General features: G+C 49.7%; 1 protein-coding gene across 1 annotated transcript in view; it reads left to right on the top strand.

Moving 5' to 3' along the window:
* Positions 1 to 12,894, top strand: part of ITPKB (inositol-trisphosphate 3-kinase B) — a 65,946-nt gene extending 53,052 nt beyond the window's left edge. The window contains exons 5-8 of the mRNA XM_063152591.1: positions 1,593 to 1,797; positions 6,477 to 6,578; positions 7,966 to 8,037; positions 10,603 to 12,894. Of these exons, the coding sequence (XP_063008661.1) occupies positions 1,593 to 1,797; positions 6,477 to 6,578; positions 7,966 to 8,037; positions 10,603 to 10,818 (595 nt within the window). The 3' untranslated portion in view covers positions 10,819 to 12,894. The remainder of the gene's footprint in view (positions 1 to 1,592; positions 1,798 to 6,476; positions 6,579 to 7,965; positions 8,038 to 10,602) is intronic.
* Positions 12,895 to 15,716: the final 2,822 nt, after the last annotated feature.

The following is a 15,716-nucleotide window of genomic DNA, read 5'->3' as shown; positions in this document are numbered from 1 at the left end:
TGCTGTTTTATTCATCTGCACCAAAATAATGAATTTGATTATCTCAGCCAAGGACTTTCATTGCTTTTACCTGCAGTATTTTTCAAGGGGGCTGATGGCCTGGGGATGTCTGCCCTAAGCAAAGGCACCAGTTTGCCCTGTGGGACACAGGAACACTGTCTCACATAACCCACTCAGCACCCTCCCAGCTTGTTTTGCTTGGTTCTGGAGGTGAATCCCACACTCGGTGCTGGGATTTTGGCACAAGGGGCATGGGCAGAGGGCACTTTCTCTCTGCAGAGCTGGGCATGGCTAGTGGGAGGTGTAGAACAGTGACAGGTGGGGTCAGTCCTGTGTTGTTTTGCTGGGACATCTCACCCAGCTTGGTGGGCTGTTTGAGGAGGGCCTGGACACTTTCCAGGCTGAGCCAGGGTTGATTTGGGAGCTGTGAGAGGAATTCTGTGGTGGTTTATTATTGCTGCAGGAAGTATTACTCTGTGGATGACGGTTTTATGCATCTGCCAGAGTGCAGAACTTTTCCACCACTGTGCTCTGGCACAGAGGGGTGCTTCTCTGAAGCATGGATAAAACCAAGGTCTTTGCACACTCCTCTGCACCTTCCATCCTCCTTCCCCCATTCCCCCATCCTGGCTGCACCCTGTGGACCTGGGGTGGTGCTAAACATCTGGCCAAGGTTGCATCCCTTCCTGTGCTTCATCTTGAATAGAAAGCTTTTGCCAGGAAGTCCACTTGAAGCAGACCTATACTGGGCAAAATCATCCCCAGAAAACCACCCGATTTAGCATCTGGTGAGGCAGAGCCCTCGTGGTGCAGAAAGTGAAGGAATTGCAAAAGCACAGGAGCGTAGGTGGATACACTATGGGTAAATGAAGGTGGTATAGAATGTAATCTTATCCCCTAAAGAGTTGCAGGTGGACCAATTACTAAAGATTAGGAGCAGGCCTGATCTTAACAGACCACAGCTGTAGCCAATAAGAACAGTGGTATAAAAGTGTGGATTGGTGGGAACTGGAGCCAGATGGCTGCTGCAAGGACCGGGAACAGTCAGTGCTCAGAGGAGCTGCCTGTGAGAAACATTGAGGAGGTATGAAACCCTGGCAATATGGAATCCTGGCACCATAATGATAATAGAACTCTTGATATGTAAGACAGCACAGGAGCAGCAGCTGATGCTGAAGGCTGGGACACAGTAATGTCCTTCATGTCTTCAGTTCAGCTGGCTCCTAGAGTGTGTGCACAGTTTCCTGGGCTTATCTTGAAAGCCATGTTTAGCTCAGGTTTCCTGAACTTTGGGGTAAGCTCAGGACAAGGGGTGACATGAGGAGGCTGCTGGTGTGGCAGCAGCAAGAGAAATAACTTCCCTTGTTATTGCCAGACTGGTTGTGGTTCCTCGATGAACTGCAGAGATATCGGGTGTTGATGATGGAGTGATAATTAAATCAGGATTGATTCAGCCACAATGAGGTGTGCTCCATTATTTCCTATGCTGCACTACTCCTTAGGGATCAGCTGTCCTGGATCTGCCTGATTTCTGGGCCGAGGGCTGTCTGTGGGTGTGTGGCACCTCATGTCTGTTACCTCACTCCCTGCAGAACGTACCTGGAGGAGGAGCTGATCAAGGCCCGCAAGAAGCCGAGCCTGAGGAAGGACATGTACCAGAAGATGATTGAGGTGGACCCTGATGCCCCCACCGAGGAGGAGAACGTGCTGCGTGCTGTGACCAAGCCCCGCTACATGCAGTGGAGGGAGACCATCAGCTCCACAGCCACACTGGGCTTCAGGATCGAGGGCATCAAGGTGAGCCTGGCCAGTGGGAACAGCAGGGAACAGCTCACTAGCCAAACTCACAGAGGTGCACACACAGAGCAAATTAAATTAATTATTAAATTACAAGAAATTGGTTCAAGAAAGGTGTAAATGAGCATCAGTCATTGGCTGCCTTTATTCCCATCAGGAAGGGCTTTCCTGAGAGTAAGGATGTGCTTAGCTGCATGCTTTCCTGAATCTGGGTCAAGGCTCCTACTGCTCTTTGAATTTGGGCTAACATAAGTTCTTCACTTGGGATCATGGCAAAGTTTACAGCTATTACCCAGAAATTATATTAAAAATAAAGAAATTTAGGTGCTTTCTCCTTTTAATGATCTAAAAGGACAAGGTAAACAGCAGTAAATTTGAGGTTTGATTGAAATAGGAAAACAGCTGCAGTAGAGAATTCAGGGAGAGTTCAATGGGGAGCAGGAAGGGAAGTTGTTTCAGGGCACTGGGATGTCTTTCTCTACATACACACAGTCTTATCATGCACACATACATGCAGCCCAGATGGGGTCTGCTTTGCCCCTTCAGCCAAAGCATCTCACAGGCACCTCAGCCAGGGCACTGCTGCTGCTCTGAGAGTGCAGCTGAGCTCAGGGCATCATCCTGAGGATGGTTTTAGACATAATCTCATTACATCAGCTTGCTTGGTTGACTTCTTCCTCCCTGCAAAATACAAAGTGCCATCCTCCAACCTGAAGGCTCAAATTAGTTGTTTGCTTTCAATTCTGCTCTGCCACTGGGCTGAGCCATTAATCCAAATCCCAGCTTGAACGTGTGCCCATCTGTGGTTGGAGCTGGGAGCTTAGCCACAGTCAGTCAGGAGGGTGTGTTTACCAGCCTGTCCAGGAAGATTCAGCAGCTGAGCCCCAGTGAAATGGGACAAGCACACACAGCTGGGATGCTTCTGTGTCCCCAGCAGGTGAGTCAGCCCAGGAGATTTTCTCCAGGGAGGTGAGAAAGGTGTCTGGGATGGCACTTGAACAATTAGGTGTGTAGCCACAGAGTATCAGTGATGCTGCTTGCATGAGCACCAGCAATGGCCTGTGCCTTTTGCTAGCCAGCCAGTGTGAATTAAAGGTAACATCAAACTTGAGCCAAGGGTTTCACTGCATGCCTGGGCATGGTGTTGGCTCTGTCAAGTTGTGTTTGCAGTAATTCAGGCTTGGGTAGCTGCTGAGGGCCCAGGCCCCAGCTCAGAGCAGCCACTTGCTCTTAGTGGAAACAATGGCTCATATCTGCATGTGTCTTGATTGGAGGAGTTTGTTTCTCTTGATCACAGATTATTTTTCTCACCCTGAGTTGGGCAGAATTCTCCCAGAGTGCCTGTCTGGGTTTCTGTAGCCAAACCTCCTGCCTGAAGATAGCGGTGTCAAAATGATAGAATTGAAACAAATTAAGCAGTCCCCAATAAAGCTCTCACAACAGATTTTTTTTTAGGCTTCCTTGGTAGCATTTCCAGTTAGGACTAAAGCTCCCATGCACTGCTTCTTCCCCTGCTTTCTTGGTGTAATCAGAAATATCTACTTACAGTCCAGCAGGATATATCCTTGGCCTCCAGTAGTGCTTCCCAGTCTGGGCATGTTTAGGGGTCAGGCTATATACGAAGCACTTGAAATTAAAAAATGTAAAAAAGAAAAAACAAACCCTAAACAAATCATATCCCCAGGGAGGCCAAAAAACCCTGTGAAGGGAAATAAAAGCCATAAAGGAGTTATGAGATTTGTACCTCTGTTTAGCCGACCTTAAACAAGTTGCTGCCTGATCTGAGCAGTGGATTTTTTTTTCGAAGAGGTGAAGCAGCCCGTTAATTGAAAAATGTTGAGAAGTTCTGGCCTCCAGCAGTATTCCTGCTGCTGCTAGGGGGTTGACTAATTTGATCAAGGCTCTAATTACTGTAATTCTTCTTAAATCCCTCAGCTTCTGGGTTATTTTCCCCTAAGCTAAAGCATTAGCAGTTCATGCTGTTTCACAGCTGGCTTTTTTTTTTCCAACAGGGCTGGTCATGCTTTGCTGTATCCCTGTTGTTCTCCCTATTTCTGGGATTGAGTTTGTGTGTTAGGGAAGGTGCCATTGGTGTCTTCCCTTGTTTTATTTCTTGCTGTGGATGCTTCCCTGGGGAGAGCAGTGGTGAATCTGCTCATGGATGGGGGCTGCCTGAGGAGAGCTCTGAGAAGTGCAAGGGAAGGACAGGATTTGACCCTGGACATGTGGGAAGGGCTCATAGGAAGGAGAGGAGCAGTGGAAACTTTTTGGATAGCACAGTCAGGTAGGGCAAACAGGCAGCTCAGGGCTGGGCATGAGGATAGCAGCCCTTTCCTGACTGAGCTCTCCCTTTCCCAGGTGGCCTTGATGATCCAGTTCTTCCTCTTTAAAATGGAAATTTTCCTTTGCAAAAGGAGATAATGACATTCATCTGACTTTCTGGAATAGCTTGAACCTGTTGGAAACAGTAGCTATTAATAAAATTTCCATGCTGAAAGTAACACAAGTGATCCCTGGTGGCCCCGTTGAAAGAAGTGACACTCCCGAGCTGCTGCCCTGCTCTGAGCCTTACTCACCACTGCCTGCAGCAAGGCCACGGTGGGATGGCATTGCTGGGTCCCTAAACCAGGCAGGAAAGCCTCCCCCTAAGTGTGCCAAGCCATGCAGGGCCAGAGGCAGAGATGTGGCTGACCTGAGCCCTGCCCCAGTGACGCCAGCTGAGCTGGAATCGCTGCTGGGTGGAGGTTGTGATAGCCCTTATCAGCCCCCTCACATTGCTCCTGTGTGAAAGGCAGCCCCCTGGGGGCTCAGACACCTGGGAATGGCATGGCAGCTGTCAGCCTGGTGGCAGCAACCTCTGGCTGGGCAAGGAAGCTGCAGGAGGTGGGAGCAGCACTAGGGATAGGCTGCTTGGCCTTCCTGAAGCTGAGACCGCCTTATCGGAAAGGCCATCTGTGATTTGCGTGTATTTTTAGGAGCACTTACAAGTCCATCTCCTTTCTTGGATGCTTTGTGGAAAGTTGTGCTCTTTACACGTGGAATTAGTGCTGTGGCCCTTGTCCAGGTTGATATTGATCATCCCCCTGGGAGAGGGTGGGTTCATTTCTGAGCTGCCATGTCAGGGGCTCATAGGAGGGACATGCAGCAGCAAAGTGCCCTTCCCCTGTCCATCACACACCAGAGCATCCTCAGCAAGGTCACAGCTGAGAGCACAGATCCCAGCAGTGGAAAGGTTGTCCCTGACCCCTGCCAATACACACTCTGCCAGCCCTGAGCATTGCTTTTGGACCCTGTGGCAGCACAATGGTCAGGCTGAGCCCAGGGTGATTTGAAGCTGGGTGCAGTCAGTGCAATTGGTACAAAGAAAGTTTTTCCTGGAGTTTTTCTTTTGTGTGTTGCTTTTATTACCACTTTTGTTAATGCTTACACCAAACACAAGCTGGAAGCTGAAGTGTGCTGTGTGATTCATCCCAAACTGCACTTCAGGTGCTGGTTTGGTGGCAGGCTTGTCTTGGGCACTTGACCTTCCCCCAAGCCACCTCTCCAGGGGGATGCTCATTGCCCTGTGCTGGGGCACTTCCCTGGATGGATCTCTAACCTCCAGGGCAAGTGAATTCATTGTGCCTTTTTCCTCCCCCAGCCTCTGCTCCTTCATCTTCCCCAGCCCACAGGATGTCTTTTGGCCCCTGTCCCTTTGCTGTATTGTGTGCAAACGAGCTGTGTGGGGCAGTGGGATGGAGACCTGCAATGGAGCTGTGAGCATGAGCAAGTGTGGTTTAAAATAGCCCCTGTATCCAGGAAGTGAGATCTGCCTGCCTGTCCCAGGGCCCCTCTGGACAATGAAATGAGTTGATGTAAAAATCAGAGCCCCAGAAGGACCAGGGAAATGGGGAGAGACCTACAGAGCTGCCCAGAGGTTCAGACAGGAGCCTCTGAGTGTTGTCCCTGCAGTGGGCAAGCCGTGCCGTGGCAGGCCAAGGATGGATGTGCCTCGGGAAAAGGCAGAGGAGAGCACAAGGCTGCTCACTGCATCTCAGTGCCAGGCTGATGCCTTGAAGGGTTTGTGATCCATGGATTATCAGAGGACCAGTGAGGCCAGGTGGCCTTGGGCTTACTCCTTGCTGCGATGGTCCATGGAGGATTTCTCACAGAGCAGTTTTGTTCCTGCTCCTGAGATGTTTTTCCCATCCATGCTCAGTTTTGTCCCATTGTGATCAGGCTCTGCTGTCCTCCCCAAGCCAGGGAGACACTCCAGGGCTGGTGTCAGTGCCATTCTCAGCCACAGCAGCCATGGGAAACCATTTGGGCTCAGAAACACCAGAAACAGATGTTTCTGAGCCCAAATGTCTCCAGAGGTGTCTCCAGCCTCTGTTAGCAGCAAGCACCTGGAGAGTTTGTAAGGCTGTGAGGAGAGTTTGTCTGCATTGCCTGTGACCTGGGCAAGTATTTGATGATGGGGAGTTCTGTTTGCATTAGAGATCAATGCACTGGGGCTGTGGGATAACTTGGGATGTGCAAGCAGAGACCTGCTGCCTGTGCTCAGCCCTGCTCCACAGACAGATCCTTCAGCTGCCAGAAACGCTGGTCACATCCTGCTTGGCAGCATGAATGGCTGCAGAAACACTTCTCCTGCCCCAACTCCCTCCCCATCCAACTCAGCCCTGTCCCTTCTTTTCAAGAAAGAGGACGGCACTGTGAACCGGGACTTCAAGAAGACACGGACAAAGGAACAAGTCATGGAGGCCTTCAGCGAGTTCACCAGAGGAAACAGGAATGTTCTGGTGAGCGAGGGGTGTTGGGGGCACTGCCTGGAGAGGGCAGTTCTGTGGAGCCTGGCCTCAGCTCATCAGGTCCCTGGCCTGCAGGGCTGAAGCCTGAGCAATGTCTCTTAGAAAGCATGAGAAGTGTTGAAGAGAAACTGTCCCGGTGAAGGGGTAGCAGTGGAAAGCTGGGAAGGGACTTGGCTGTAGCAGCACTGCTTGACCCAAGTCTGAGCCTGCTGAGGATCTCCAGGATTGGCTCCCAAACCCCACTGAGGAGTCACAGCCATGCTCTGTCCCTCACCCCTGGGCTGGTGGTCCCCCCAGCCCTCTCTGTACCCCGGTGTGAGTGCTGGGGGCTCCCATCCTGCATGGGGGGTGCCTGTGCCCTTCTCACAGCAGGCTGATCCTGTGCCAAGCACGCTTCACATGGGCAAGCCACAGGCAGTGTTTTCCAAGCTTCCCTAAGCTGCCAGGAGAATAAGAGATCTGGCTGTAAACAATTTACACCAACTGTGTCAAATAACCTATTTGACAAAGCACTCCCATTTTAAGCTGTGCTGTATCAAGTCTCCAAGTGCAGTGCTCCAGCTGGAGAGGCCCTTGGCACTGTCTCCTTCAAACTGGCATGCTTGCTTTCACAGGAGTTACCCAGGGCTTTTCCTGGATCTGTAGATGAAGTTGCCTGGCTGCATTTTAACCCCAGAGAACTTAGAGCACACATCATGCCATGGCTCTGGGTGGGGTTCCTTGGCCAGTGCATTTTTATACAGCAGTACAGCAGTCCCGCCTCTCCCCTTGCAGGTGTTTTACTGTGCCCAGATACTTGCTATGTCTGTGTGTGTGTTCCTGTGCTTGATTCTTCTATATAAACCCCAAAAGCAGTGGAGCCCCCTGAGAATGTTTAGTGCCTTCCAGTAATTTGTTCAAACAGGCTTGTGGCTCTTGACCTGTGTGCTGGCCATGGTGAAAGCCCTTCTGCCCACAGGACCAGCTTTGCAAAAGTGCTGATAACAGAGTTGCAGAAGGGTCTCATGATGTGTGACTGCCTGAGCACTAAAAAGGCAGTTGAAGTGAAGAGTTGATCTATGAAGGGAGTGCAGGGGAGAGGAAGAAGTAGCAGCTGCTGAGCTAGGTGTTCCCACCATGGAGGAGGCAAGGGCACTCTGCAGAAAGCACCAGTTCACCAAAATCAAATGCTTTCACTAAGTTGTGAAAGCCACAGGAGCTCAGGGTGATGTAGAAACCAAAAGGAAAAGTGGATCATAAACAACTCTCCAGAGGGAAAGGTCTGTGGGAGGATTCTGGGCATGGGGGTGACTTTCCTGTCTGCCCCAATGCAGTGGGTTTTATGTAGGTTCCTGCAACACTAATGCCTTGGATTTGGGGTTTTTTTTTGTAATTCCAGAACAGTTACCTGAACCGGTTGAAGGGTATCCGTGCTACCCTGGAGACATCCCCGTTCTTCAAGTGCCATGAGGTAATTCTGCTGTTTATATAGATCTGCCTGGAGGGGCAAACTGTTTAATCCCAGCTTGTCCAAGGAGAGAAGTCAAAGTCAGAGGCTGGTTTATTCTTATATCTGTATTTTCATATGTGTATGCAATACTTACGTGCAAATATAGATGATAGCATGCAATGTTTGTGCATCTGACATGGGCTCAAATCCACTGAAAGCCAATGTTCAAACAGATTAAAAGTGATCTAGGAGGAACTTGGGCTGTTTATGACAGGGAAAATTTCCTAGTGTAAAAGAACAGGGGTTTTCTTGGGATAAATGTCTATTTGAATGCATGTCAGGTATCATTTGGCTGACAGTTGCTCCACATGATCAAACAAGGCTTCACCACAGCCATAAATTGCAGATACCCCAAAAATGCCTTTCCTGAGCTGGTTGGGGCACCACAGTATGAACTCTACCTTTCAAAGGAATTTCATACAGAAATGAGTGTCCACAATACCAACATTTTCTATAGTGAAGACTCAGTGCTGATGGGAAAACAAGGAGGGAACACTGTCTTTTTTGCCATTTCAGGAACTGAAATGCCTCACAATTTAATGCAATAATTTTGCTGTTACATTTACTTAACAAAACACGAGAGTGCGTGTCCTTGTCATGTGTGGTGTAGGAATAAAGAGCCTCATAGGAGTTTTTGAGTCCAAGAGCCCACTGTCCCTCATCCAGAGGCACCTCAGCCCCAGCCAGACACGGAGAGTCCTGCCAGGAGCCAAAGGCAGATGGGGCCATGCCTCCTGGTGGCAGTGCCTGGAAGGGAAATGTCAAAACTGAGGGTTTCAAGGCAGTTCAGCACAGGAAACAAAATTCTCCCTGAAACTGAGTGCCAGGGTTTCATTTGAAAACACAGAAACAAAGCAGCCTTTCAAAGAGGGTTTGAAAGGAGTTTCCACTCCTTAAAAATTAAAAAGCAGCAGCTTTGACTTTCCATCCCACTTTGAGATGAAGCACAGCAGAAGGTCTGCCAAGCTCTGTGTCCCTCCGTGGGGCCCTTGCTGAGCAGGGCTCCTCCAAGGAGCTGCAGGGGAATTGGGCAGTCCAGGACACACAAATGAGGAATGTCAGCAAAAGGCTTTTCCTTAAATTTAGAATGCTCTGTCCTGGCCAAGACAGAGGTTAGCAGGAGGAGAGCTAAAGATAAGCATTTCTTGGAAATAATACGCATCTCTGGACCTTGGACGTTTTCCCAACACACTGGAGGAAAAAGTCTCCTGAAAAATGTAAATTTATAACAGCTTTTGCAAACACTACATGCATCCTGTTCAAAACCCTTGTCTAAAGGCAAACCTCAGGCTAAGCCCTGCTGATAGCAGGGATGTGGGAGTCCCCAGTAACATTTAGTGCTGCTGTTCTGGAGGGCTGACACCAACTGGGTTCTCTTCCATGTACCTCCACATCACAAGGGGCACTCCTGGCTCTCAGTGCTCTGCATCACCTCTGCTGCAACCCTTGCACTCTGGTCACCAAGGTCCCTATTTGTGACATAGGGAAAAATGAGTGTAATTCACCAATTCGCTCATATCAGAATTTGGAAAGCGGTTTGCATTTGGAACAGCTCTGAAATGCACCCATTGGTGCTTTTCTGTAGAAGCCCCTGCTGAAATCTTCTGACTGGAGGAAGAGATTAAGCAGAAGAGCATGATGGTGACTGGCTTGTTATTGATACACATTTCCTAAGCACTGGAAAGCCACAGCAGAGCTGCTGCTGGCTGTCAGCCTGGTGGCACTGTGAGCCAGGGTGGGTCAGGATGCTAAGCTGCTGAGCATCTCTCTTCTTTGTGTGTGGTGACCATTGAGCTTGTGGGGTCTCATCCCACTGCAACAGGCCTTGAGACTTTTGCTGTCAGAGCCCAGATGCACCTCCTGGCTTCCCTGGTCTTGCACAGGCCACTGTTTGCTACAGGATTTTCCCCAAGGCTGTTCAGGATGGATAGGAAGAAGCCCTTCAAAGCAGATGCAGCTGAGTGAACTCAGAGGAAAGGAAATCCATGCAGCTCTATACTTTGCATCCCTGGAGTGCTGTGAGTGCCAGGAAAATATTCTAGGGACAGTGTGGGTGTAATACAATGGTGTTTGAAGCAGGAGACAGCAGGTTGCAAGTTACTTGTAGTTGGAATGTCCCCATCCCTGCAGTGGTGTTCTGCAGGATTGGTGAGTGCAGAGAGCACAGGCTGATCACAAAGAATCAGCCTTAAAACCCCATCTGAAGGTTGAGACAGTTCATCTCATTCCTTGCTAAGGGACCTTAGCTCATTTTCCAAAGTGACATCTTTATCTTTCATGCCCATGTTTTCCTGATGCTCTCCTTCTGCCAAGACCTGGGATTTGTATGAGTAAATCAGCTTGTCCAAATGCCCCATTTGCATGTGCAAACACAACCAGTGGCACACAGAGCTTGCTTCTCCTCATGCAAAATTGCAGCAGCATCTCTTGGAAATGCAGCCTGACTGAGACAAGGTGTCTGAAAGCCCCAAAGAGGGCTGAAAATGAGCAACAGAAGCACCACTAATTGGTCTCACCTCTCCACAGGTAATTGGGAGCTCTCTCCTCTTCATTCACGACAAGCAGGAACAAGCCAAAGTCTGGATGATTGACTTTGGGAAAACCACCCCACTGCCAGAGGGACAAGTTCTCCAGCACAACGTGCCCTGGGTGGAAGGGAACAGAGAGGATGGCTACCTCTGGGGGCTGGACAACCTCATTCAGATCCTGACAGAGTTGTCCCAGAGCGAAGACTTGCATTAAAGCCGCGCATCCGACTCTGCCACTACCCCAGCCTGCCCCCGACTGACTCTTCTGAACTGCACTACAAGACACTTTCCAGCCCTTGCCCTCCCCATTTGAAAGCTATACTCTCCCTATTTAATGTGTTTTTGTTGTGGTTTTTTTAGGTTGTCTTGGTTGTTTCCCCCCTCCTTGTAAATAGAGAGCTAACCTGCAGGAGCAAAAGCTGAGCTTGAAACCTTGGCTTTGCAGAGTCAGTGGGAGCAGGTAGCCTGGGGCAAGGGCATGCTTCGCCTGTTGTGCTTTTGTCTCTTGCTCAGCCTGATGTTAAGAGGGCTGGCAGAGGAAGGAGCCTCTTCCTGCACCAGGATCATCCTGAAAACACTCAGTGACCGTGCCCAGGACCCTCTGGCAGTCAGAGAGTGTGAGCGAGGTGTGGAGATGGTGAAGGACATTGTAGTGGGAGCCCTTTGGTTGTCTCTGCCAGCGCCTTTCAGCCCAGGGAGCTGGCTGTGCCAAGTCCTTCAGAGAGCTGTTAGAAGGGCACATTTGGGGTTTAATTTGTGCTCAAGACATCTTGTAGAGGTTGCTGTTATTTTTGAGTGGCACTGAAGGGCTTCCCTCCTGCTGCAGAGCCTTGCAGTCAGGCACAGGTATTTGCCATGGCCAGGTGCTTCCTACCCACATTCCCCATGCTGGGTGCCCTGGTGAGCAAAACTTTGGGCTTCTCTCTAGAGCCTCAGCTCCCCCGCTAGGAACTGCTAGGAACTGCTTCCAGCCTACCTTAGCTGGGGTCTCCAGTCCTCCCTAGCTGGGAAAAATAGCTCCTAAAGGACTACTATGAGACCTAAAGTAGCCATCCAGGTCGATCAGTCTTTTTTGTCAGCAGCTGAGCACATGTGTAGTGTCACCAATGCTCCCACCTAGCCCAGGGCATGTTCATAATTTCCATCTGCATCAGGTGAAGGCTCACAGCAGCAAGGCAGCACCCAGCTTAGACACCTTTGGCAAAGCAAAGCTGGGCTCAGACATCCCTGTGCCCCCCTTTTTCCACAGAGCTGCCTGCTGGGGCTGTGTGAGGGCCCCTGTGCTCCTGCTCCTGTGAAAACACCCAGTTCCCTGTTTAGGGTGGAGGCTATTTTTTAACTTCCTGGAACATTTGAAGCGAGCAGCGGCAGGGCTGCTGCGCCAAAGGTCATCCCTGGAGAGGCTGGAGGGGAGGGGAGGCTGCAGCAGCCCCTGCCTCGAGTGCTGTGGTGCAGGAGCTTGGCAGCCATGCATCCCTCACCTGCTCCATCATCCATCCCCAAACCCACTGTCCAGAGTCCCTCTGCCATATTTGATGGGTCCAGCACCCTTGATGGGGGAGACCTCCCTTGCAGCAATAAGGAGGAGTTGGCCACCAAGGCATCTGCAGCCAAGCCTCTTCCCCAAGGACTGAAGTTTCCTAAGGTTTTTTTCAGCTCATAGCTCACCAGACAGGTGTCTTGTGCTTATCAGATGCCATTGTAAATGGTTGCACTGTTTTAGCTCCTTGCCAGGCTTTCTAGACTAGCCCATGTGGAAGTGCCTTATAGACTTTGCCTCTGTTCCATTAGTGTCATGGAAAAGGTTGGGTTGTTTTTTTTTTTTTAAGTTATATTTATTTTCATCCCATTTTAATTGCACAAAACACTAAAATTTAATGCATGGAATATTTTTTTTAACTGTGTTTTTTTTTTTTTTTTTAGTTTTTAAGCCATGCCTTTTCCAGCTTTGGAGAAAGGCTGTGAACAGATATGCTATGTAGCTGTGTACCACTTACTGCTGTACTTTAGCTTCGAGCTGTTCTTATATATGTACGTTATTTTTTAAGCCTGTTTATAAACCAGATCCCTTGCTTTGTGGCTTCAGAAGAAGCAGATTGTTGCTCTCAGATGTCTTATGCTTTCCTGGAGGCTGGAATGGTTGCTGTGAGGGATTTTCCCTGTTCCCACCACCCCTCTTGGTCATTGGGTAATACAGAAAAAAAAAATTCCAAACCGGTCTGGAACACCAACGCACAGTGCCTGTAAAAAAGTCCTGTAACATTGCAAATAAAGGCATATGGGAAGCATTCCCCTGGTGTGCAGTCAGTGTCTGCCCTGTGCAGCTTGTGGCAGCCTTGGAACAGCCTTTCATGTCCATGGCTGGGGGGGAATCAGGCTCCAGCAGTGCTGCATAAAGCAAGAGTAGGGAAGGACCCTGTGCTGGGAACAGATCCTGACAAACAGGAACTGGCTCTGCAGGGAGCAGGGCAGGAGCAGAGCAGAACCGGGGCTGTGGGAGGCCCAGGCTCAGTGGGAGCTGCTTCCCAGAGAGGCCTGAATTCCTCCATCCCCCTTCTGCAGGCTGAAGGCAGCTCAAGTTTTTGGAATGTGTTTGGCTCCCACTGAGCGGTTTCTGAGTGCCACCCTGTGATTCCTGCTCTGGAGAATCCCAAAGCACCCAGGAGAATCAGAGCTGCTTGGCACAGCCAAACAGTCCCTCAGCTCATCTCCCTCTCAGCTGCACTGTGGGCAGGGCCAGAGGGTTGGGACCACAAAAACCCCCAGGTTGTTTCTGCAAGGAAGGAGGAATCTGGCTGTAGAGCCTGAAGGCAGCACAATTCCCTCCTGGCTGCTTGTGCAAGCACAGGACAGCAGGAGCTGTCACACAGGCACAGATGAGACTTAAGCCACATTTAGTGCCCAGACCCTCAGGAGCAGCCCAGCCTGGGGCTCACCACGGATCCTCTAAAAGAAACTGCAGGAGAAACGCTGCAGTGTGGAATGTGGGGACTGGAAACCTCTTGGTCTGAGGCAGGGCTGGCAGGACACTGATGTGAGGCTGCTGCTGTGCACCAGCGGTCTCTCCTGGGCTGTGGGAAAGCAAACACGTTTCCTGTCTGGCTGCTGAGCTCACTCCTGCAGAACTGACAGCCCCTGATTGACTTATCAGTCCAGTTTTTGGGGTCTCTCTGGTCTGTGACTCCTCTTCCTAGCTTCAGAGGAAAACAAAAACCTCCAAAACTTACCCAGCTCCACCCTGAAATGCAAAGAAGAACCCTGTTGTGTGAAAACCTCTCCTGAGAGTTGAGGAAACACCATGACATTGTTGTAGAAAGTGTGCAGAAAAATTCACAATGCCAGAGGCTTATGTCCAGAAAGGAGACAGAGGAGTTGTGTAACTTTATTTGAGTAAAGGGAATGGCCATGGGGCATTTCCCCTGGGGTCTACCAAACTATTGGAGGATGCAGCCTCATTTTTATCCTAATTTCCTGGTCACAACACCCTCTTCCTTTCCCAATTGGCTTAGGTACTTGGAAGGTACAGACTTCCCAATAGCCGGTGAACACGGGCTCCCGGTGCCGGTGTTTCCCCCGCGGGCCGGGAGGCGGCGCTGTGCCCCCGGCGGCGGACAGGCCTCGCCTCACGGCGGGCAGGCCTCCCCTCACGGCGGGCAGGGCCCCGCGCCTCACGGGGTGTTCCCCCAAAGCGCCGCTGCTTTGAGGCTTTTTCTCCACCCCCCGGCGCTTTGGGGGTTTGGATTTCGCACTACGAGCCGGGGAGGTGGTTAAAATTAATAAACCCTGCCCTTTCTAGCAGCGGCTCCATCCCGGAGCCAGCCTGGGCAGGGCAGGGCAGGGGGGGAAGGGTTCGTGTTGCCCGCATCTCCTTTGTGGGTGGTTCTAGGGGTGAGAGAGTGAAAAATGCCAATCGCTTGTTTTTAAAATTTTAAAAGTTTAATAGTAATAAAATGGTTATAAAAATAGTAATATAATTAGAGTAATAAAAATTTGGACAATTAGGATTAGGACAATACGAGACAATAAAAACAAAGAGTTACGGACAGTCCGGGTACCTCTTTCTGGGCAAAATAAGCCGAAAAAAGGATCCAGGTTTAACAGGGGATTAACCCTTAAAAGCAACAGCCTGTTGCATATTCATACACCTCATACATGATGCATAAATTCCATTCAAACACAGGATTCTGTCTGGTCAGTGCCAGCTTCTTCCTCTGAATCCTAATGGGAAGAAGTTCTTTTCTTCTGATAAGAGAGAATTATTCTTCTGATAATTCTTTTCTTCTGAAGGATTTAGGTGTCCTGTGGCTGCTATCTCAATGTGAGATACACACTACTTAAGAAAGTTAATACAGCATAACTTTCTAACTTAACACATATAATATTCATTTTAATATTTGCAAAAAGCCAATCACAAAATACGCATTTTTCACAGGCTCCATCCCAGAGCCAGCCTGAGCAGGGATGAAGGGGGTGAAGGGTTCCTGGTGCCCACATCTCCTCTCTGAGTGGTTCCAGGGGTGAGAGGCTGGGGGAACACATCTCTCCTCCCTGTGCCATTGCAGGGTTGGAGCCCCCATGGCAGCCCCAGCCCCTGGGGACAGCTTTCCCACTTCTCATTTGAGTCTGTGTTTTGTTCACTTCTCTGCCCTTAAAAAAAAAAAAAAATTTGTCCCAGGGATGACCTGCCATGCCCAGGGCCACACTTCACTCACAGCTCTGCCACGTCCTGCACCACCAGTGATGCCTCCAGCAAGGAAGGCTTTATATGGGGATTTGTCACTGACATATTTTATGAAAAGTCCTTTTGCTAGGATCTTTTCTCCTGAGAAGCTGAGAGGCCTCAGAAATGAAATGTAAACAATAATTACCTGCCGCTGTGGAATGCAACAGGTGCATCTGTGATTGGTCTCATGTGGTTGTTTGTAATTAATGGCCAATCACAGTCAGCTGTCTCAGACTCTCTGGTCAGTCACAAGATTTTATTATCATTCCTTTCTATTCCTTTCAAGCCTTCTGATGAAATCCTTTCTTCTATTCTTTTAGTGTAGTTTTAACATAATATCTATCATAAAAGAATAAATCAGCCTTCTGAAACATGGAGTCAAGATCCTC

This window comes from Melospiza melodia, chromosome 3, assembly GCF_035770615.1.
Source record: "Melospiza melodia melodia isolate bMelMel2 chromosome 3, bMelMel2.pri, whole genome shotgun sequence".
NCBI classification, from domain to species: domain Eukaryota; kingdom Metazoa; phylum Chordata; class Aves; order Passeriformes; family Passerellidae; genus Melospiza; species Melospiza melodia.
Note: the sequence above shows the minus strand (reverse complement) of the source record. Positions and strands in the feature narration are given on the sequence as shown.